The sequence below is a fragment of the Calidris pugnax genome, unplaced genomic scaffold (genome assembly GCF_001431845.1).
Source record: "Calidris pugnax isolate Ruff unplaced genomic scaffold, ASM143184v1 scaffold54, whole genome shotgun sequence".
Lineage (NCBI taxonomy): Eukaryota > Metazoa > Chordata > Aves > Charadriiformes > Scolopacidae > Calidris > Calidris pugnax.
This window is the reverse complement of record NW_015090864.1, coordinates 14635250-14659914: the sequence shown is the minus strand read 5'-3', so window position 1 is coordinate 14659914 and position 24665 is coordinate 14635250. Positions and strand designations below refer to the sequence as shown.

General features: G+C 36.8%; 1 protein-coding gene across 11 annotated transcripts in view; it reads right to left on the bottom strand.

Annotated features, from left to right (window-relative positions):
- ARHGAP12 (Rho GTPase activating protein 12) overlaps positions 1–24665 on the bottom strand; it is a 75529-nt gene that overhangs the window by 16930 nt on the left and 33934 nt on the right. For 5 of the 11 annotated variants that reach the window (XR_001412385.1, XM_014945036.1, XM_014945037.1 and 2 more), the window contains exons 4-9: positions 18885–19025; positions 17199–17279; positions 10217–10342; positions 6580–6654; positions 3836–3897; positions 2144–2225 (exon numbers count right to left, since the gene is read on the bottom strand). Coding sequence is in view for 10 of the 11 variants with exons in the window: in XM_014945036.1 (XP_014800522.1) it covers positions 2144–2225; positions 3836–3897; positions 6580–6654; positions 10217–10342; positions 17199–17279; positions 18885–19025 (567 nt within the window). In the remaining variant the exon portion in view is untranslated. The remainder of the gene's footprint in view (positions 1–2143; positions 2226–3835; positions 3898–6579; positions 6655–10216; positions 10343–17198; positions 17280–18884; positions 19026–24665) is intronic. The other 6 variants (XM_014945041.1, XM_014945042.1, XM_014945045.1 and 3 more) reach the window with 3 other exon arrangements.

The following is a 24665-nucleotide window of genomic DNA, read 5'->3' as shown; positions in this document are numbered from 1 at the left end:
ATACAGATCAAAGTTTGAGAGGTGAGATTTTTAACACCCCCAAAAAAATTCAGAGAGCAAAAGGAGAGTTAATTACATATTTACAAAGCCAACTGTGAGTATGCAGGTATATAACATAAAATCCACATACCTGACAGTGTCACACAGAAATACTGTGACTATGATACTTTTGCTACACTTAAACTATTGAAAGAATGTATGCCTTTTTTCCCCCCTACCAAATAACTGTATTTGGAAGGTATAACACAACTCACACTAGCAATAAGCAGAGTTGCATGATTATCTTTTATGTATAATTCATTTGGGCACACATTCATTTGTAAAGGATCACGCATTCATAAACAGTATCTTAGCTTAGTACTGTGTGTTTTAATGATATTAACACACAGTTAAAATAATGCTTTTTTGATCTACAGCTACATTTGGATTAACAGTATTAATAGCTGTAATAGAGTTTTTGGAACTTAGCTATAAAAGTAAATTGCAGAAGTTCTCAGTTTCCATCATTAATATTAGCATGCTGGAAAAATAACAGTATTCTTTGTGCTTTGAGACTAAATATCAAAGCTCACCTCAGAATGGCAAGGAACTTTCCATTTTATGAAGTAGGGTGATGAAATTGAACTTGACTAAACAATAGACAATGACTAAAGAGCATGAAGGAAAGTAAAGGAATGAGTTTTAAAACCTTCCAAATCCCAGTACTTCCTGCTTCAAAGCTCACTTTTTAAGGTTCTTCAATATTTCTTCAACATATTTTGTTATAAAAGTTACATTAAAAAAAATTCATAAGTTCTGTTCCTTTCCTTATGGTAATGTTTTCCTCACTGATGAATAATAGCAATTTTATTTACCGAGTGTCTCAAAGTTTACAGGTGGGAAAGTCAGTAACTTTCAGATAGATACATGTTTCTACCCCTTTTTCTGTGCTTCCCCTCCCCACACATGGGGTGGGCAGATCTCTGTAGGTCGCCAAGTCCACTTCCTACCAGACAGTATAATTCACCTTATCTCATGCCTCTATTCTTTTTCCTTCCTTTCTCATTTCCTTCTGCTTGACCACCTTGCCCAACTTTACTCTTTCCATTCTCTTCTACTCCAAATGTTATTTATCCATCCTCACCCCCCTTTTTTTTCCCCCAAACACCCTTTCTATAGCAACAGAAGGGGAAAAAAAATTATGTTTCCAGCTCTGAAATGAACTCTAAAATGCTTTAGAAAAGAATTGTCAATACCAATTCACTACTCAAAAAGAAGCGCAGCAGGAGAAAGTGAGCCAAGTAGAAAGATGAGCAAAGCACAGCAAGATAGTATATATATCTGCAAGATGCAATTCTGCTGAAATTCGCATGATAATGCACTGGAATAATGAATACTGAGTCTGACCTCTCTTTAGATGCTCTAGGAGACTGACACAGTTTAACGTCAGACCTCCAAAAGTAAATTGTAGATAAAAGAACCATTTCTATACCTATTAATGTGGGAATGCAGCTGGATAAATATAGCCAATTTAATTATAGTGCTATTAAACTAGAGATGATATAAAAATTGAATAATAATCATCTTCAGTGTGACATTTCTCTTTAGGTCTTCATTAGATATAAAAATAGATAAAAATACTTGTCATGCACTATGCAAATATAAAACAAAATACGGAATCCAGCAAGGCAAAGACTAAATAATAAAACAACAATACTACATTATTCAAACAGTCCAATGCAACAAGCCAAGTGCCAGACTATTTTCTTTATTACATGTATCACATTCCAAATTACCTGGTTTATGAAAAATTATCCAAGGACAGTAAAACAAACTATTTAGACAAACAAAGTGTGGAACACAAAAATATTTGGCCTGAAGCAGAAACTTCAAGCTTACAGGGCACCTGAATACCTTTTTATTGGTTTCTTACTTATCATTTATAAAAAAGTTTCTGAACTTTCTGAAAGTAAAACTGGTTTTCTTCTCATTCTACATCATAATTTTTACATTAAACTACTTTCCTGATACCTTACACACACTTATTTTTTTCTAAATTATGCATGCATATCAGTATTTAAGCCCTACAAATAAGAGGCCTTTTATTTATTGTGCTTTACGTGATTAACGCTAAAATGAGGGTGTGGATTATTCTTGAGCTTACCCAGCCAGTTCCGCTTCCTTGGGTTTTAGTGAACAGCAGTGATGAACCTTGTAACACTGCCCATGATGACATCCAATTCTTTCTGTAAATATTTGTAAACAAACATCAGATAAACTGTCTTTGAAGGTAGATATTTAAACTGTCCATCATTGCTGCCCAGCTGACCTGTATGTTAATACACTTAACCATATATACAGTCATTAGTGCCACCAGTAAGTCTTAATTGCTATCATATTTGTAGAAGGGAACATATGTTAACAGTCCCAGCCTGATCATCAAAGTCTAAATCAAACAAAGCTAATTAGTAGTGGAAGTAGTTCACCAGGAGAAAGACCATACAATTATAATTTCAAAGGGACGGAACACTCAGTCTACTGTGTACTTAGTAGCCTATGCCAAAGTACTGCATAATTCTGAAAGTGATTGATCATATCTAACTGGGTTGCAAGTGTCCTGTGTTTATATAATAAGCTCATTTACATTGGCAATAAAATATTTGCTACACATCTAAAGAATGCAGTAAAAGAACAAAATGAGTTGTTCCAGATGTCTGACTATTTGCTTTTATGCCTGAGTACCTGTCCTCCTGAGGTTAAAAAAATAAAAATCTTGACAAGCCCTGACAATCTATTTCCATTTACCAAATATTAATTATTATTCAACAGCTCATGAAGTGACATCTTCCTGTGTAGCAGCCCAGTAGTACAGACCAATGATTCCAACAGATGCAACTGAAGTGGTGAGAGTCTACTGTACCAGTAGCAGCTCACACGAGCCACTGTCCACCCTTTCCTACCAAGCTTTTAGGAACAGATGTGAGGAACCAAGCTGGGGGTCAGATGTGCTGCCCAGCTGCACTGGACTAGGTCAGGGTGGCTCTGGAAGATCAGCTGGGTGCTGACTATTTAATCCTCAAGAAAAGGATGTATCATGTATCAAAAATGGTTCACGTATCAAAAGTCTGGGAAACACTGATTTAGATAACACAGTATTAGACCTAAATGATTAAATTAAAAAATTTAAAAGTTAAAAAGTAAAATGTAAACCTAAATTAAATCTGAGGGTGTGCCATACTTCTGCAGTATTTAACACCAATTCTTTGCAAAACACCCAAAACGTAATTTAGACAGCATTGCTTGATTATACATTATGATTTATAATGTAAATGCCTGCCTGCAAGGCAAAGAAAGGAAGTTAGAAATTAGGTCATTCATCACCTACAGGGAGACCAATGTTGGGCAACACATTCTGCTTCAAACCCTTCACAAGCAGAGTGAAGTAAGAATTAGGAAGCACACAACGTATACGTTTCTTGGAAATTAAAGGAGATGAAGCGAGTCTGAAAGTCCCTGTTACACTGATTCTATCCAAGGAACAAGACAGGTTATAACCTATACAGATTTTCTCTTAAATAAATCAATCCCATTTTTAAAAGCTGTCTCTCACCAGTCCACCTTCATGAAATCACTGCCCTGTGCGGAGCCCTGGCACATATAAGCCTCTGGCTCTCTGAATTCCACTATCTTTAGCTCACTGAAAGAAACACGTACTTTGGAATAAGGAAACACTGTGTTCTCCCTACAGGAAAACCTCTGAGGCAAATTCAGATAAAAAGAATGCTGTCCTAATATACAAGTCAGATGCCTTACACAAATCCTTACACACATATACTTCTAGAATTCCAACACTTACCGGACTTTCTTCCCATTTTCTGTAATTTTTGTCACATTCAATAATCCATACTTCTCTTGACCCTGTAAGATAGAGTAAGACATAACAAATACAAAAGAAAATCTGCTTCTATTGCCATCATGACACTGAGTTCAATCCCCCAAATGATCAATTTCTGGCAATGAGCCATCTTTGCCCATATTATAACTTCAAGAAGCTATACAGAGATCAGCAAAATCAAAATTCCTCTGGGGAAGTACTCATTACCATTCAGAGGATAAAAAGCTTTCCTTCTTCAAGGCCTAGGTTCTTTGGGTTTATTTGTGGTACTAGATAGAGGAAATTTTAAACGTAAATTATAATGATTTGTGTAACAGCACATTTGTGTTTGTGTCTTTTACTAAAAAAGGAGATGGCTGACAAACAAGCAGCCCAAATTCTCTGACAAAATTCTTCCAAGTTATTTTAACATAATTGCATATTTTAAATAAAACATGATTGAAATGCATAAAAATATTAGCATATTCATTTCAAAAACAGATGAGTGAAACATTGATGTCCTATTTTTTGCTATCCCCAAGCAAAATATTAGAATTTTAAACTACTTAGTTATGTCTTGTTGATGAAATTAACTTATATTAGTATGCCTCTGTACAAATTTGGAGATCAGTCAGTGAAAAGTGGGGAAAAAAAAATGGTAAACAAGGTTATTTCCAAGTTTCAAATATGTGGAGTGAGTATTTCTAGTTTCTATGAAAAAACAAACAAACAAAAACAAAACCCCAAATGTTTGGAAGAATATTCTAGGATAAAAAGGAAAACCATTGATTTATGTCCTTTGTGACTCTGAAGATGGGGTAGCAAATTCTATCATTTTCTCCTGTCACCCCAGCCTTATCCTACCAGTGAATAGTGCTAATTTAAAAACTAAGCCATTAATTGAAACAATCAAACAATCAACTAGGGAAAGGATCCAAATTAGTTTTATCATAACAAAAGTGTCCTCAATTCTAGATCCAAAGAGAACAGAAGATACACCTTCTTCAACACTCTCCTCTAAATCTCAAGTTTAAGTGGACCATAATTGCAGAATACAGTATTGAAGAGAAATTTTTTGCTGGAATACTGTGACAAGACTCTTATGAAACAAATAGATTTTTCATGAATCTTAAAAATTTTACCTTCACGTTTCAAGCACAGCACGTAAAATACAAAAATGACATGTTTCACGGCTAATAGTGTTTAGCCAGCAGCTTAGGTTTTATTTTGGTCCAATGGTAACTGCTACTCTTACTCAGTCTAGTATCTCCATTGGGCTGGAATGCTTTCCTAAGCCAGTGATCTATATGTTGTTTTCCAAAACTAATATTTTCATAGAAGAAATGAGGAACTTCCCTCACTCACCCTCCAAAACCAAACAAAAACACAGCCCATTTTTTTAGCTCACTTTATTTGTGACCCATGCAGAGCACCACTACCAGCCCTTGCATTGCACCCTCCTAACAAACCCCTGGCTTCAGGAAGCGGCCTGTTGCCATCTTTCATGCTGACTGAGCAACCCATGACCAAATAAATTATGGTTTTAATAAACTACTCATGGTAGAACGGGTGAGAATGCTCCAAAGAAGAGCTATTCAGAAAAAGTATCACAATGCCCTACTTAGCAGCAACACTAGGGGGTACTAATGGGAAAATTAATGTAATCGGGGAAAAGGAAGTAGAAAGCAAGTTAAGAATCAAAGTACACAATTAACCAGCTTTCTTTTTAAGATTAAATCCCATGGGACAGCTAAAGAAAATACAGATTATTTTTTTCTATTATCTAAAGCAGCAGCAAGTTCTTCTACAAAATACAATTTTAATAATTCAAGGTCTGAGCCATATGTAAAGAAATCAGAATACATGCAGCAATAATTGCTTGTGTGTAAGGCTATCAACTATGCTTGCTTAATAAACAATGTTTATTTTATTGTGGAAAACTGTCTGAAGAGTTGTAAGAATGGATCAGCATGAATAAGCCACAGAACCATTCCTCTGTGTGCAAAGTAAGAATGAAACGGGAGAAGTTGCGCCTTTAATGCCCTGAGCTACCTACTAAAGGGCTGCTAAAATCGATCAAGGCACATGTTCCGATACTACTGTAGTACAGTTCCAATTTTTTTAAATATAAAAACTTAATTTTTTTAATTATTTCCCACTGTTTAAAAAGCAACAATCACATTTTAAATATCAACAGATTCTTGTTTCAGTTTAACATTCATAATGACTTTAACAAGCTTAGGTTTTCCTCCCAGTAGTTATTCCTCTAAATCATAAAGACACAGTTTATTTATGTCTTTTCAAGGAGACTGAAACACCAGTAAAAAAATTAAGATATCAAATACTTCTAACTATTTCTGATCACTGACAGTGAGAGATTCTATGGAGAAGAGGGGTTTGTTTCTGCTTTTACCTTTCGAGTTGCTAGGTGAGAAGACATGATTGTTGGAGGAAGTAACCTGAGTTCTACAAAAATTGACATAACTTTATTCCACAGACTTTTTTTTTAACTTAAACTCCTATCACCAAGTTGTATATAAACCAAAGATATTTACATTTTTTCTGAAAGCACAGTTGGACGCAATGCATTCCTTTTAAAATGTAAAGCCTTCAAATAGTTTTATCCCATTATTTTTCCCAACAAGTAGGCTTGCCCTCAATTCTCTAATCATGAATAGCCCAGTTTACAACATCTACTTATCTATTAAAACACTTTGCATACTGACTGTGGCTTGATGCTTTGGTGAAGAAGGAGAGGACTCGTTTTCAGGAAAACTGGCCTTAGAAGCACTTGATGATTCCTATAAAATTCAAATAGGCAACATCAGTTATTATCTTTCTTACAAGTCCTTTTAATTTTTTTTAACCCTAAGGATACTCTCTCTCTCTCCTTTATACATGCTCACACATTACCAAAAAAAAAACCACCCCATATTTTTAACCTGGTATGATATTCTCAGATAGTTATATTATAAACATACTTACTAAACAGTGTTCTTACAAGATTTACAGAGAACAATGAAACTGGGTTAATTAGCAAATATCCATTTGAAAAAATGTAAATACTTACTGTATCAGCTTAAAGCAAAGCTTCCATCCTTATTAAGATTTTTTGTATGACATTGTTATTCATTTATGAAGCACATTTATAACAGTAACTTATTACAGGACACCATAAAATAAATATCAAGATTTTAAAGAACAGGTGATGTTCCTGTGTGATTAGTAAATATAAAATTAGTAAAATTAATTGTTATACAAGTAGAAAAGCATATGCCAGCTCTATTAATTTTTGCAAGTCATAATCATTAGTTTCCTTATAATCAAGCACTGAAAATTTCTAAAGATTCAGGCTTCTGTTTTAAACTAGATGTTAACTATGGACCAAATGAAAGTACTAAACCTCTGAAAAACAGAAAAATTGCCAGTTTGGAACAAAAAAGGCACATGTGTTTCTTCTGAACTAATGATTGCTTTGTACAAATATGCTACAAATCTGGTAAAGAATTTCAAACAGAAGAAAAACGTCACTCATTCTCTGTTACTGTTAACACACTTCTCCTCCCTCGCTTTTAAGTCCCCTGGTAGCTCTCCCAAATTCAGTTTGCTTTTCCAGCATTGCGTAACACTCTGCACACCCGTGCTTTAAAATTCACTTGTAAATCTACCTACAGAAGTGGCCCACTAGCTCTTTTAGTAGCACAATAACAGAGAACATTAGCAATCCTAAGAACAGTCTAAGCGTTCCGTATTTTCAGATGTCTGTAGGGGGGAAAAAAGTTCAAATTAAGGAAATCAACATTGTCCCTCCCAGGAAGGTATTTTTTTTTCTGCTTATAAATTTTTTTAGATGATGGCTATATGCAGGTATGTGCCAATAAACAGTTAACAAGTACATCTGATATCATCAAATTCTGCCAGCCATGGCAACCCACACTTACACTCTGACACATTTCAAGCACTCTTTTAACTGGCTTTTTTCACAGAACTGAGTTGTGTTGTTTTTCCAGGAAAAACAAATAAAGAAAACAGAAAGAAAATAGCTTCCCTAGGAGTCAGTTGAAAAGCTAACTTGGGGTTGATGTGCCTATCCAGGTAATACCAGTTGGTTTTCTGCCTATTTCATTCTGAATTTGAGATAGTTTTCATACAGTAAGCAACTCTGGAACAAGAAACCCAGTCACGAACTGTTCTCTTTCCACATACTAATTTAAAGCAGAATATATAAGTGTACTTGTCAGTGGTAATAGAATGGGTGCATCAATTTACTAAACACATTTTGTCTTTCCACAGAACACTAGTTTATTACTCCACTACACATTTTTAATCTTCTCAAAGCATTAACATGTGCTTTATATGAACTATATAGTCTCCTTACCATTAAAAAATGCATGTTGCCTGCATGTTTTGAAGCTGTTAAAGGAAATTGATACTGACTTAGACTTTACAAATGTGGCTTATATATACAGTTTCTCTTAGTTATTACACTAGGTATTTGTACACTTTCATGTTTGCTTCACTAAGTTGAAGCTCTTGGTATTTGAACATTGGGTCTTGAAGGAAAGTAAACAACTCCACTTATTCAATGTTTTACAAGAACTTCTTCATTCACTGCAGCATGACATAAAGGTCGTTCCAAAACAGAAGTGTATCTTAAGCCAAAAAATAATAAGATAATTCTTCCTTTAAAAGTGAGGCCAAAACTTTAAGCTGTCTCCAGCAGAACTGTTCATACCTGTGAAGCGTAAACTGCACATGAGGCTAGAAGTGCCTGCTCAGCTTTGATTTCCCAGGACTGTGCCTAGGCTGTCCTCACGCTGTGCCACTGCACACCGGGTTCAGCTGGATGCGTGCGGAGGAGCAGGGAGGGGAAAGCAGCAGGAGAGGGACCTCAGAATCGCTCGAGCTAAACTAATGCCTGCAGGTGCAAAGTCTCCAGCCCAGCACGGTCCGCTGCTTCCTCAGCACCACGTGTGATATATTCTGAACTGACAGCTCAAAAGCTTAAGATCAAATCCAATAAATCCCACTCTGAGGCACTAAGTCAACTCATGACAACCCACTCTCCTATACTCCATTTCAACAAGGGAAGCTATTAAAAGATACCGGAAACAACAGGTCAAGCAAGTAACATTCTGGGCAGCGGATCCATTTTAATTACAACTACTGCATTTTGTCTATTTAAGTTTGTCTTTGACATTTGCAGTTACACAGGCCCACTTACAGGCTTTTCTCCATACTCCCAAATCTATATTCATGTCATTTTTCCCTGTATCTTTAGAAGAAGGGAGCTTACAAAACCACCTCCTGGTATCTCATGCTGAGATTTCAGCATTACGAAGTATTTCCACTTCCATGAACGTTGGGATGGGCTGCTGTAAAGTTACAGAAACCAGCAAGTCACCACCCTACAACGTCCATTTCAGTCCCTCCCAGCTCAGCTCACATCAGCTCTCCTCACCCATGGGCAGAACATCCCAGCACAGGCAGTAATGGCTGGGACAAAAATCAAACTGGAGAGAGAGCAAGGGAGAGTCTGTGTCTCCTGGGTGGCCTGAACAGCATCTGTTACTGTACAGCCCAAAACAGACTATCAAGAACATGCCCTAAGAAGGGGGAGAAGACAGCTTTTGTTGTTACTGACCCACAGCTCTTTCCAGACTAAATGCCAAACTCAGCTCTGGACAGGATCGAAACCAAGCGTTTCAAGACTCTCAGTTCTGTCCTCTGTCCCTATAACAGTATCACAACCCTGCTGTCACCACACACAGCTCTTCCTCGTTCCTTGAGATATTACAGTGGAGATCAATGGAACAGTCATTAAAGAGATAAATCCCCTACATAATACTACTATTTCCAGCTTTAGGGCATAGTTTTCACTTTAGCAAGTGCAGATTTTATTTCAATGCTATGAATATTTCAATTACTCATCTGCAATCTTTCAAGTGTATTCTTACTTGGTGTTTCCTGCAATTAAAGCATTCAGGTGTGAAATATCAATATACCTTACACGAGAACCTCACCCATAGGTGCATAGTTCTTGAATTCAAATCTTAATTACACTCTATAGCCTTAAGTGAATTTGGAGACTCCAAATTGTAAGTAAAATGGCTGTACACACCAAACCTTCAACTAACACTAGTAAAAACACTTCAAGGATAACAAGAGCTACTACTCACAAACAGTAGTAAAGTTACCGAACAGCCCTTGGTTTTGTCAAATGTCAAATTTTGTCACAATGATAAAACAGAACATTAGGAAAAGGAGATTTCAGACATTCATGCATACTCATCTCTGCCAGATGAAATGCTCTACGCATCAGAAACAGTTGGTATTCCAGCACACTGTTTAACTTGCTCCTACCTTATCGTTGGTGTCCAACACAATTGTGCTGTGCCTCCATTTTGTTAAAACTATTGGTTCTTGTAGCCTCCTGTCCAGACTCCTACTCTTTATTATATCTCTCTGCTGCTGTGGTGAAGCATTATACTAAAGAAGAGAAAAATCAAACTGTAAGTAGAATCTAATCCATGCAAACAACACTTGGACACACCACTCATACACCTTCACAGTGCAAACTTTCAGATTTCTGATGTCACCCAGCGAGTAAAAATACCCTTGGCTTTATTTTGCATTTAGTTTTCAGAACTGTCCTATCTGCTGTAGTCCTCTCCAAGGCAGTAACTAAGACTGGTCTGTTGGGATAATACTCTCCACTGGCAGAGAGAGGTTTGATTTCTTGTGCAGCAACTTACTGCTGATTTTACAACCAACCAACATATTGAGAACCACCAAGGAATTAGAATAAATAACCAGTTTTAAACATTCACTCATCATGTTGCACTGACAGTACTATACCACCGGTTCAGCTCTTGTGTAAGGAAAGACCGACCCTGTTACCCTGCAGTAAGGCATTTTTAGATTAAGAGTTATGATGGTCTGGATACAATTCTCTTTGACTCAAAGGTTTAAGAAGCCTAGGAGAGGAGACACAGAGTTTAGGACTTGCTTTTTCAAAATAATCACATCAAATTACTTATGAAAGGATTTGATGGTGTGGAATATACATAAGCACAGAAAATAAATATTTCGCAGAAAATAGTTTTAAGACTCAGCAGAGCTGTAATAGTCAAGGAGAGAATGGATTTATCAGGACAGAAGTCTTCTAATAACTTAAGACCATCCAAACATGCACAGGCTGAGAAAACATGAAGGCCATGAGAAAGCCACTACAACTCAACCTGCATCAGCAAACTAAGCAATATGCAGCAAAATTTGTAAAATTAAATATCACAAAATATTTTATTACAAATAAAATTTAAGCAATTTTCAATTAAACTATGTCTAAATAGCAGAGTGTTCCTGCATTCCTTCCTGCAGTTCTAAAGCATTTAAATGAGCAATTCAAATATATTTCTTGCTATGAAACAGAAACATTTCTTTCAGAAATATATATATACACACACGTCAGTGACATATGTATGGAAATCCTCCATGAACTATCCATTTGAGTAACTCAAGAATTTAAGTTTAAACAGTCAAAGACTTATTTTACAGTAATTTTCCTTGAATTTAAATCTATATTGAGTTGGCAAACAGGCACAAGCCTGATTACAGGTGATCTATATTTAAAAGCTGCCTTTGATACCATCACAAGCCACCAGGAGTCAACTCAGCTAACAGAAAACCCCATCTTGAAGGAGAAAGGGCCTGTAAAGTAATATGAAATTCGAGTTGTACAAATCATTTAACAAGAAAGCAAAGCAACAGTATGTGGAGCTATTTAACAAAGCAGTGCTAACAACTCAGGACACTGAGCTATGTATATTAGCAGCTTAAATTATTTGCATTGGTGATACAAACTGCATTAGTAAACTAGTAAGTCCTTAAAGGGAACATTTTTGCCCCATTTTCTCACAATAGAGGTGTCAAGTAAACATTTTTTGCTCAAGCGTTTGGGGTTTTTTTTTTGGGGGGGGGGAAGGGGAATGTTTAATTCATTACAAATAGTAGAACACACTAAGGGGGGAAAAGAGAAAGCTTGTGCATTTCTTGGCTTAGGATGAGCTTCCACTTTTAAAATAAATGGATTCATTTGTGATGCCAAAAGAGAAGAGAATCACAGTGAAATACAGATACGGTTTCAGACTGCATTATCCAGCCAAATTAGCCATGCTCTAGATTGGGTCGAGAGCACTGGCTTGAGAGTAGCAGCCAGAGCTTTCGTGGCCAGGTCAGATGCCTACACCCCTGCTACTCCTTGGTCTGCCCCACCAGCACCACCTCTCCCCCCAGTCCTCCTACTTCAAAAACCCTTGCAGTACAGTTTTGGATCAGGTTCACTTTCGGACACTCTACAGGACTCCTACCTGCAGAGCTGCTGTCTCTCCTACAGCCATTTGTAATTATATTTTTCACTGTTATAAGCAATGACAAGCAACTAGGTTGGGCTCTCCTTGCCTCCCACAAAATCTTATTTTTACATAACTCTAAGCAGGTTTTCTATGCTTAAGCCTTGGTGTAATCTTGAAGACAGAGATCAGGCAAGGGCTATATATTGCAATAAACCTGACCCATTCAAGACTACACATTGCCTGGTAGGTCGATGTCTGCTACACAACGTGCCTTAGTAGCATCTTCTTAGGGTGTAACGTTATTTTCTTAATTCTAAAGCTTTTGATAATGCAGCACACAACTCCAAATATACACACTACTGCTCCTTGAAAATCCTCCACAAACTCAATTTTGTCCCATTACATTAACCCTTCCGGCACATGACCCCCACTTGCTTCCCATTTCATTGGGATAACTTCCTATCAAGAAAGGAGGACAGGAGAGCTGTTCATGCTCTGACTGCAGGCACCAGGTAACACAGAATTCCTGTTACAACAGCTCTTGCTGTAGGGTAAGGACACCAGCGGTGTAAATTTAGATCACACAGGGTTATGTTCATTGCTGAATTTGTTCAATGCCTTCACCAGCTATTTAAAGGCTTTCTTCGCCCCGAAATAAAATTTTCTAATTCTCTCGACTGGCCAAGTGATTTATATTTCGTTTTAACCTCATCTGTGGTGTGGCTCAAGGCTCTGTCCCAGCCTAATTGTGACTGAAATAAATGTAACACATCTGAGTTATTTGTAGCAGTTGTCCCCATTCTTATGGGGATGACACAGATCTGTCAGCTTTAAGAAACAGAAAAAAAGATTTTTCTTGGTTTGCGTTAACAACATCCTCAGTCAGATGAAAAGAACTTGGTGGGTGAAGGGAGAAAAAAGCAGAAATCAAGACAGTGAAAATTAGCAAAGACCCAAAGTTAAGCATTTTACCTTCCTGCAATCAGAGATCAAAACAGCAGCTTTTAAAAATATTCTGATATCCTAGTAACTTTAATGCCTTCATATCCTCTACCATATTATTTGCAATTCTCCCAATAGACTTATTGGGAGACTTATTTTAAAATTTTTTAAAAAAATATTTAAATGTTGCCTCAGAAGAAAACCACTCTTTAGTGCTACTACTGTCATTGACTTTGAATAAATGTTTTTGGTGCTGTGATGGACATAGTACTTATGTTACAGCTTTTGCTTTTCTTACCAACTAAATCAGTAACATATTTTTCTTAAACCTACATTAAAAAAAGAATAATTTTCATCTTTCTAAGGACTTTATTCCCTTTTTTCCTCTAGGGAAATAAGAATCTTCATTCTCTGCCACAGGACAGGTGGGTGGCAGCAGTTGGAGGAACAGAACCTATGCAGAACGAGGAAACCACTGGGACAAACAGCTCTATCCCAAATGTACAAATGACTGAGACACCTCTGGATAACCCACTTTATGCACTTTGCTGCCTTGGATGTCCATTGCTTCACCTTCTAACCCCCCCGGATCACTAAGACTGCTGATCTTTGAAGAAATCCAAGTCACCACTGACTCCCACAGGCCCTGCTGCTTGCCCAAGCAAAAGCTGGGGACACTTCCCCCCACTTCCCCAATCTTATCTGGGAGGAGGGGAAAGGGGAGGGAACCACAAAATACTAGGACAAATGAGGAAGACCAGACCATGCCTCTTGAATACAAATACACACATTAAAGAGGAAAAAAAAAAAATGACTGCCTTCTCATATTTACCTCAGGTTTGTCACATCAGTTGCAATGTTGTCCTTAAAATCCATCTAGATCCTCACATCAGCTAAGACTATCTCAATTTTCAACAAATAATCCCAAATTTTATAACAAGAATGTGAAGATGATTCACTATTGCTAATGGCAGTGCTTAGCGCATTGACTTACAGCAGATACAGATGCCAACGCACACAGGACGTTACCTCAAATCAAGCAGCATGGCTCAGAACAAGGCAAATCTACCATCAGACAACCAGGCCTTTTTTACATTTTCCCATCATTATTTTCTTTCACCATTTGATTGCTTATCTTCCTGGTACTTGGTACTACCCGTATTGTGTTTTATTGTTAATTTTTCAGATAGCATGCTCTGTTTGACAGCATTCACGTCTCCAGCAGGAAAATCGTTCACCTGAGTATCCGAACTGAGGCCCCTGAGCTCATACTCGATGCTGACAGTGTGCAGAGAGTTAATTAACAGCCCGCTGGTCTATTAAGAATGCCAAAAATAAAGCTCCTCTGCCTAGCGCTTCCTCTGGGGATACAGCGAGGGGAGCCAACGCTGCAGGAAGTTCTGAGAATCTCAAAGTGTAATTGCAGTATCAGAGTCTCTAAATATTAACACCAAAACTATGAGTTCCCTCCAGGGGGTTACAGCATACACATTTTCTTTCAAAGTCTACTCCTGGATCAGAGGGGTCAGTCCGAGGATGGTCAAGCATCACGCTGTTAAGCCAGATACCAGGCTAAGTACATTTTGAAGATGTGAGACACCACTAATCTCTAATTTTTATTGGGTTGTCCTCTCTGCCTCCCCTTTAAGCTACTCACTCAATATTTATTATATAGTTTTTCTCACTTTTTTGTCATTTTGATAGATTAACATTTTTAAACTTTAGAAATTAGTTCTCATTCCTGCGATCAATTTAACTTTTTCCTCCCCTTAATACAATTTCACATTTGCCTAAATTATAAAACTCTTATTAGAAAACCAGGTTTCTGGAATAGGCTTGTAGCCTTTATCAACACGATTTAGATACTGTTCATCCACTACAAAGGAAACAAACATTTTATCACAGTGACCTATGCAGGAATGAACTTCTATTTACTGGGGTTTTTTGTCTGGTTGGCTCTTTTTTAAATAATTGGCAAGAACCAACAACTGAATGCAGCAGACTGCATAAGCATAGGAGAAAACTCAAAGTCTCTTGCAAGACATAGTGCAAATTACGGTTAAAGATTATCATCCATTTTAAAGAATATTCAGTATGTTCTCCTCTTTCACTGCAAAAAGCTGGGTCACACTCATCGTGCGCTTTAATGGACTTTTCAGCAGTTGTCAAAGCTACTCCATCCAAGACATCACTTTTAGCCAGAGGCATTCAGCTCTTCCTAGATGTTATTTAAATATACATGACTGGAGGGCTTTCTATGAGACTGTCTAAAGTCATTTACTTTGTAACTGACCCTGCTCTCCCAACATCTACCCTCACAATTTTTAACATACTTACAAGAATACTGGAAGTGTGATTCCCAAGCACGTTCACATTTACAGTTAACACTATAACAGAGAAGATTTTTAGTGTTACAGTACTAATGTGCTATTTCGAGAAACCTCCAGATGATTTTTAGTTCTAATGAGTCCAGATTATCTTCTTTTTCTGGTTCAAGAGCACTGCATGACCACGCTATTCCACCACTTTGTTTCCCAACAAATTTTGGGAGGCAGTATTTGAACTAATTACACAGGGAAAAAATGGACCAAGAGTAGGTTTTTTTCCCTAGTAACTTAATTTTCATTTAAGCAAGAATACAGTGCTGAAGTCCTTCTACGATTTTCTCACCATTCATAAGTTTTCAGTCTAGACTATTTTTCTTCAAAGAAGTTCTGTGGTCTACATTTTCTTTCAAATCCATTTGTTCCTAAGCACTTTTCGAAGCAGCTTCAGTAAGATTTTTCAGAGACTAATCTTCAATCATGCTTCAATTACAGGTGTAAAATCTCTGCTGTATCTTCTTCAGATATATCATGACAGAAACTAGCTAAACCTTCTGCTGGAATATTTCATCTATTCCACAGCTTTTAAAGGTAAAAGCTAAGGATTTCTGGAAATAAATAGGCTCTGGGACCATGAACCCAAGAGTCAATTGCTCATTTACTTCTGTTAACTTTGTATTTGCTGCCACCCAAGATTTCCTAGTTTCAAGAAGCAATTAAAGAGTACGTTCTGCCCAAATGGCTCATGTGAAATAATTTTCAAGGAAAATTTGTGACAGCAATATGTGATAATTTTCATATAAAGAAGAACTAGAACATCAGATCACCAACTCTGAAATAGAGGCTACATTTTATTCTGTAGGTGGCTATTAATCCAACAGAACTCAGATGTCTGTTTAGCACCACTAGAATATCATGCGCTAACACACAAATACTACACCCAACCCTCTATGCTAGTGTGCCTCAGGTAACAGTTCTGGATTATCTTTGTGACCTACTGTCATTGGATTAAAGCCAACTTAATTTGCTATTTAGTTCAAATCCAAACTCAATCTATTTTACTAGAAAGCAATTTCTTCACAGTCAAAACCTTCTGCATTGCAGAAGTCATAGAATGAAGTATTATGACAAATATCCTATATTTTTTCAAAGTGAAAATGAGAATTAAATAGTATTAGGTACATCCTCAGACTACCAAGACTACCAACTACTGTTGCTGTCCTACAAATTCCTATTTTCATTACAAAATTAATACAGACCAGAACACACTTCTGGTGAAACTGTGTCATCCTCAAATATACCACAAAACTCTGCTGAAGCTTCTTTTTTTCTACACCTGCCTGTATAAGCATTTTGGAGGGTACTAAAAATAGACTCATTTCTCAGGAACATTTTGTAGTAAAAAAAAATAATTATTTTTTCCTATAGAGGTTTTCTTTATCACAGCAACATCACAGATATTATTCTGCAGCCTTGCATGAAAAGCTTAGTTCAGCAAAGATTAACATTTTCTTTGACATCTGAATAGTTACATACATCCGCTTCTCATGTCCTTGAGTATATTTTTTTCTCTTCACAGTCAAAAATTCCACAAAAATGCAAGAAATAACCAAGTGCAATATATAAGTCCTCTTGTTGTGCGTAATTCCCAAAGGCCCCATAGAACATTTATAAAGGAGGAGGGGAAAGCCCCCAGGTTGTCAGTTTCTTTTTTAGGTCACTCACCTTCGGTAACTCCCATTCTGATCGGGAACCATCAGCACTGTAGTAGTAAGGTCTACCTTGTTCATCTGCGTGTTTTATCCACTGTAGAAAGAAATGTGATGATAGGAAATGTAATCAGAGTGACAGTCTTAATGTAGTAAATCTCTGATAGTTGGGACTTAAAGTTAATTTTTAATGAAGTGCCATCCACTTCAGCAGCATCTAGTGCACAATCTCCATTAACTTAACCACAGTTAGTTAGCATTGACAGCAACACAATTTTCAGCTTCCTGGACTGGGTTCACTAATATTTTTTTCCTTCTGTAACTACTCAGAAAGCAGTCCTGCAATATCACACGAGAGATTGTGATAAACAGATGTTTTTTGAAGATGGCATGCCTCACTCTTATCAACATTACAGTGTCAGTTTAATGAAGCACAATCTTTGCATCACATCTGTGTAAGGATTTTATACATAAAATTACAGAATTACAAGAAGCTCAACCAGCAACTGTTGATAATTTAAGAGATAATTGCACTTGTTTTAAAAACGGAGTTGTTCAACATCAACAGGAAAATGAGATGCCGTTCCTAAATAAATCATGAAGAAGATAATATAATTTCTGCACCCTCTATAAGCAACTCCCACAATCAAGGAGGTAAAACTATGACAACTGTGACTAGTTATGCAGAAAGAAAAGAATTGTAATGAACAAAAGTCTACAAGAAGATCGCACAAAAATATGCATGGAAACACTCACAGCAAGGCTCTTAGGTCAATCAGGTTTCACAAGACTGCTTTCCAATATACTGTTTATGACAGAAAAAATGTTTTCTATAAATCCCAGTGCAATTAAAAAAAAAAAGTTTGCCAAAACATAGGTATGTGCTCAACAGATATTCAGCAAAAATAGAATAAACACGATAGAATTCCAAAACTGACTTAAAACTCAACTATTTACTTTTTTTTTTTTTTTCAAAAAAAAGCCTCATACACATCACCTCATATACCAGAAAAGAGGTGGTGCTACAATACAGTAAACAAACCACTGTTTCAATGAGCTTTTTGAAGTTAAAAAAAACCAAAATGCAACTTTAGTGAACAATTAGAGAAATGCACTGCTTTACAAATATAAACAAATATTGTCATTTACCCTACACGGGAGAAATTTTTATGACACCCAGAATTACAGTAAATTGTCAGTAGTAATTACATAATTAGAATAGAAGATAAATCTGCTGATACAGATGTACTTTAAGGAGTTTGTTTACATCTGAAAGCAGTATTGAAATCTCCAGTAAAGGATGAAAGTGATAAAGCAGCATTGCTTTCAGTTTGAAACCATCTGATCTGGAAGGCCTATGTAGACAAGAACAAAAGACAGTGAGAAAACCATTATATTGGTATGAAGTTCATTCCTAAAGTATAACCAAGGGGATGGGGGAGGGAATTAAAAAAAAATTTTACATGATATGTTCATTTAATGTAATCTGATACTCAACTAGAAATAAGAAAACTTTTTCTCGATGCTAATGAAACAGAAAAAAATAAGTCAGTTCAGTTGCTAAAGTATCATGCATATTTTAAAAAACAAAAGGGAGATACTGCTGCAGTGCACTTTTCACTTCTAGAAACAAAATCTGTATTTCTAACAGTGAATGAGTGGAAAAGATTTAGGATAAGTGATGAGAAGAAGGAAAAAGTACCTTTTCATTAGTATAGTCATTGGTATATAAGGTTTGACCATGTTCATCCAACTCTTCTGACCAACCCTTTGGAGGAGAACCATACTGACTATCTGACTGGCTGTAACAAGAACTGTGGTCGTTTTCTTCTGATGAAAGATGCTACAAGTAGTCAGAAACATACAAGGCAGTTTTGAGAATGAAAGCACTTTGAAATCTGAAAGATCAAAGATTATTTGACTAGAAAGAGAATAGTAATAAATTCAGGGAGTTCATATTTTTATCTTACACCAGAGGATAAGAGATGCATTTTTACAGTACAGAAATATTTTATATTTGCTAGGCATTTCAAAGTCTTTTCAAAACAACTGGTTTATACTGATACTTTTTTCTTTTTCAATTCCACCATATGAGATTTCAGCTACTCGAATTTGGACTCCAATTTTTTGGCTGATCTAATTTTATTCCCACAGATTTACATTATTGAATGAAGAAAAGAGTGAGTTTTAGTAATCTGCATTGCCTCAAAAAACTTGGGAGACCTGCTACCTTGTTTCCCTAGCAACATCCCAACTTATACACCTAAATCCTTTTCTTCCCTTCCCAAACAGTATCTGGAAACACAGTAATCCTTAAGACAACTTGGAAATCTAGCTGCACCTCTGTAGGTCCCAGCACTTTATAGTACTTGTGCAATGCATCCTAAAATATTAGGAATTTCCACTCTTCTTCTTTCAACTCTGATGCATGTGACAATGAGCAAAGGCTTTCCACCAGGCACAGGTAGCCAAGGTGTAAGATGATTTTTTGAAAGTAGAAGTGAATTATAATGTAAGGAACAAGTTTTACATGTGAAGTAGAAAAAAAGATTTTGCACACACATAAAAAAATTTGTGTTCCCTCATACACCTTGTTCATCTCCTTGCTAACATATTGTAGTTATTATTCAAAGCATCCATCCCGTGAAAAACCAACCAAACAAATTTCCCTGCATTCACCTCTCACAACAATATCTCTACCCCCAAGTCTCCCAAGGAATTCAGCGCAGATATCCTTTCACACTATCTTGGATCCTCAGCTAGTAGGACACATAACACTTACAAGGCAACACATCCTGCTATTCAGAAATGATGACAGGTAAATATTGGCTAAGGTTCACTAACACAAGTAAAAGGGTTTTGAAGAAACATATAAAGCAGCAGAAAAGCAGAATTTCAATTCTAAACTAAGAAAAAACCTCTCCTGAAAAGCTTAAATATTAAAAAAAAAAATAAAAATCTGTGGATCTGAAACTCACCAGTTTTAAAAATTCAGTGTTTATAGAGCCTATGTGTTTAGTGACATTTCTAAATTACTAGCACATCAGGTTTTGGTGTTACCTTTCTAAGTACCTCACTGCTTGTGCAACAAAACTCCTTACACTGACACGAGCCAGCTTACCAAGCACAGAAACACCCATGGGAAATTTTTGGGTCATTAATAACATGAAAAATGTAAGTATCCTCTACACCCTAGAGAATGTGGGCATCTAAGCTATGGATTAAACAATGCCACCTCTCCTGCACATGAGGTAATGCAAAGTTCTGAAGTGTCAGTTTCTAACCACTGGGGCAAAAAAAAGTCTTCAGTCCCATCCTTACACTTGAAGAGTTATAACTGTGGAGTTGATAAGAGTGCTATCGGCCCCATTTGAACTACTGTTATATAAGATAGCTAACTGTATACACATATTTAAGTTTTCATTATGTTTTAATGGTTAAATATTAAGTGCACTGATATGTGTTCAAAGTAGTAGACTTTGTCATTGTTATTATTAGTATTAACAGGAATTATGACTGAATAACTCCTGGAAAAATCACCGTTGTTCAATAAGAATGATTGTTAATGAGTCTATCTATGAGGCACACATATAATAACAGTCATAGAATCATACAATCATTTAGGGTGGAAAAGACCTTTAAGGTTATTGAGTCCAACCACAAATCTAACACTGCCAAGTAACCATTAAACCATGTCCCTCAGCACCTTGTCTACACCTCTTTTAAGCACCTCCAGGGATGGTGACTCAACCTCTTCCCTGGGCAGCCTGTTCCAGTGCTTGACAACCCTTTCAGTGAAGAAATTTTTCTAATATTCAACCTAAACCTTCCCTGGCACAACTTGACGCAGTTTCCTCTCATCCCATCACGTGTTATTTGAGAGAAGAGACCAACCCACACCTCGCTACAACCTCCTTTCAGGTAGTTGTAGACAGCGGTAAGGTCTCCCCTCAGCCTCCTTTTCTTCAGGTTAAACAACCCCAGCTCCCTCAGCCTTTCCCCATAAGACACATGCTCCAGACCCCTCACCAGCTTCATTGCCCCTCTCTGGACCTGCTCCAGCACCTCAATGTCTTTCTTCTAATGAGGTGTCCAAAACTGAACACAGTATTTGAAGTGGGACCTCACCCAGCGCTGAGTACAGGGGGACAATCACCTCCCTAGTCCTGCTGGACACACCATTTCTGATACAAGCCAGGATGCTGTTGGCCTTTTTGGCTACCTGGGTACATGCTGGCTCATATTCAGCTGGCTGTCTTGATGCTTCAAGGCTTAACTAATCTCAGATACCATACAATGTAGGAATTTAGCCTTCAGAGACCTAAACTTAAATGAAATTCCTGAGTTGTTACAAAGTGTACCAAGGCAAGGCATTCCTTAACGCTCAGCTAGTATCAACAACTGCTAAAGCTGCATCAACAGAGGTTAGGGAACAGCAGCCAAACCACATTCAGCAACTTTCAATTTAACTTTCAACGCTTTTTCCTCTAGTAACTGCCATAGGCTTTTTATGTATCATCCATGCTTTTTCTCAGAGTCCCATCCGCACTTACACTATGCCACGTTTAAATAAAGCCATCTAAAGTAGATAACTGTCCAGCCTTAGACCTTCTAAGAACTTGCTGGGACATAAAACTGAATTACAGAAAAGGTCCCCCACATCACTGTCTTTCTTTGCTTTTTTCCATTTACATGGAAAATTCTTGAGGGCGGAGGCCAGTTCATCACCAGGCATTTAATTAAAAAAAAAAAAAAAAGGAACAGTTATGGCCTTTATATTATCTCTTAACCAGGCTAGTTTTGAAAGCTACTACTACTTCTAAAAATCAAAATAATAAGAAAGAATACTGAGTAATTAAAGAAGCTAGGATCCCTTTAAAACCCTTTGTTTATTGTTAAACAAAAAACACAGAATGAAACTGCATCTTGGCCATGTTTTAAATGTAGTTTTCAATTTAAATTAAATCATGTTGCTTTTCTACAGCTTGCTGGTTAATTTGTTGGTCTCTAACTCATAATATGTTCTCCTAGTGAGATATTAAGAGGTTTGCCTTTCTCAGATATGATGACATCTCATTCCTTTTACAGTCTTGTTTAACAGCTTTCTCCCAGTTACTGTTAAGCACTTCCCTAAATACATTAGCAAGTCACTACCTCTGACAAATTTTATCTGTAATTCTACAATCTTGTACAATTTCCTGGAGGCCCTGTCCACAGGACTTCATTGCTTCCCCCCACCCCATCCAAATAACTGCCATAATCTTCAACTGCTTTCTTTGTGCCTTATCTGTTACGAACATCTCTGACAAATTAAGTACAGTTTGGCCTGTTTTTAACTATCCGATAAAATTCAATTTCCTAATCACAAATTTCTAGGAGCAACCATAAGCTATTTCATGTTCTAGTATCTTACATATATATTAGATTGTATCATCATTCACAGTTGCCATTTTTATGTCACCTTGCCATTTTGGTACCTAACATGATACAAACTCCTCTAGTTAGAGACACAACTAGCATTTAGCCTTCCTGTATATGCTCTTCTATTACTAAATCTGAAGGGAATCAGCATAACTCAGACTAGTGTGTAAAAGCCAACTTAACTTCATTACAATAAATTAAATTTGCTTTTACTAATTATTAAGAAATATTTGCTCTAAGTCTTCATAATCAGATAAAATTTGGGATGTTCTATATTTTACTGTAGCTTAGACTCAACTCTCAACCTTTACTTTAAGTATTTTTGTTTAAGTACTCAGAGGTCATAAAAAGAAGGTGAACATGAACAGTGGAGTCTGAAGTACACTCCCAAATGCACAGCAGAAAGGGAAAAAGGCGGCTTCAAAATCAACACGTGACTGCTGGGAAGTGGATTTACATGACCTTGCAACATATATTTCCCTAAACTTAAATTTTGATAACCCAGTCAGAGAGGATACAAATTACTTAAGGAACTTGTGCTACTGTAAATATAAAATTGCATCTAGTAAAAAATTAATCAAAACATACATCATCCACTGGATTACGAAGAGTAAAACTTCATAGATGTAACTGTCTGAAGGCCAACCTGTGACACCTCAAGTATCACAAATAAACAGAAGACCCAAGCTGAAATGAGTTATGGGCAAAAAAAAAAAAAAAACATAAGAAAATCAAGCTTTCTGAGCACACAACCATTTGCTGAAGTCATGGTATGGTATATACTCTGAGTGAGAGTCAAAGGGATCATTTGCAAGTGGGAAGGGAAAAAGAATTATTGGAAGTTCTTCCAACAAGAAAGAAGAACTTTCTTCCAAAGAAGGAAGAATGATGAAAACAGAAAACAAGTTACACTTACTACAAGGAGAGTTATTACTGAAAAACCACAATCACTTTATTCAGACTAAAACCAGAGTCCTATCCAGCAAAAGGACAGCAAGTAAGAAATTAACAGACCATCATCAGAGCAACCAAAGCAACAGCCACAAGCATTTCACCAGTTTACCTGTTACTGCCACCAGCCTGTGACAAGGAAATTTGGCTGTTTAAATGCTTGCAGACTTCACAGCTGCTATGAAGGGCACTGCCAAAGGCAATGAAAGGGTACCTTTTTCCTTTTTCTCCTCTTTCTGCTACTAACATCCCAGAGGTAGACTTCTACAACAGGGCTTCCAGCAATCTAAAAATCTCTGAGCAGTCCACAATTAAAACTAAATAATGTAGTAGCTCAGGAGGAAATCTACCTAAACTATGCATATTTGAAAAGGGTATATAAAAGTGAAATATGTGGAAGATTTCTTGAAAATGTTTGCTTTTTCTTTCAATCAGGAAACTGAGTAAGCTAAGTACTGTTTGAACACCAGAGCAGCATTTTAAGAATATTTGAACAGTAATATCAATCTCCCAGCTATCCCTTTGCTTTATCTGAACCACAGCAGTTCAGATAAACACACACCACTGTCTGTCTCTGCCTAGCAACCAGCTGCACAGAAAATATCCACACCTCAAATATTGTCCCAAATCATGTTTTAACATAAAGAACTTCACGGAAAGCTTCAAATCTCTTAAGCAAGATCTGTAGCAAAGCTTTGCCAAAAGGTTTTGCAAAAGGTTTGCATAATGAAAAAAAAATTGATATATCTACAGAATGTGTTTATGGCATAAATGTAATATATTCAAAAGCTCATACGGCCAATTGCCAAAAGCTGGGGTGGATTTCCTCCTCCCATCAGCGTTTGCTACCCATGGACCCAAACACTTGGCTAGGCAGAGCTTCTAGCACAGCAATTTTAATGTTCTCATCTTCTGTTCTCTAGAATATCATTCACAGAATGAAAAAAAAAATATTTTCTCTAAATTAACACAGTTTGGTAACAAAATATTGCTCTTAACTGTCCTTTCTCCTAGTTTGCTCTACAGCTATCCAAGGCTGCTTCACAAAGAAATCATTCACAAGTGTGTAAATTCACATCTCCTAAGCAAATCGTTAAATAAAATGCTGCAA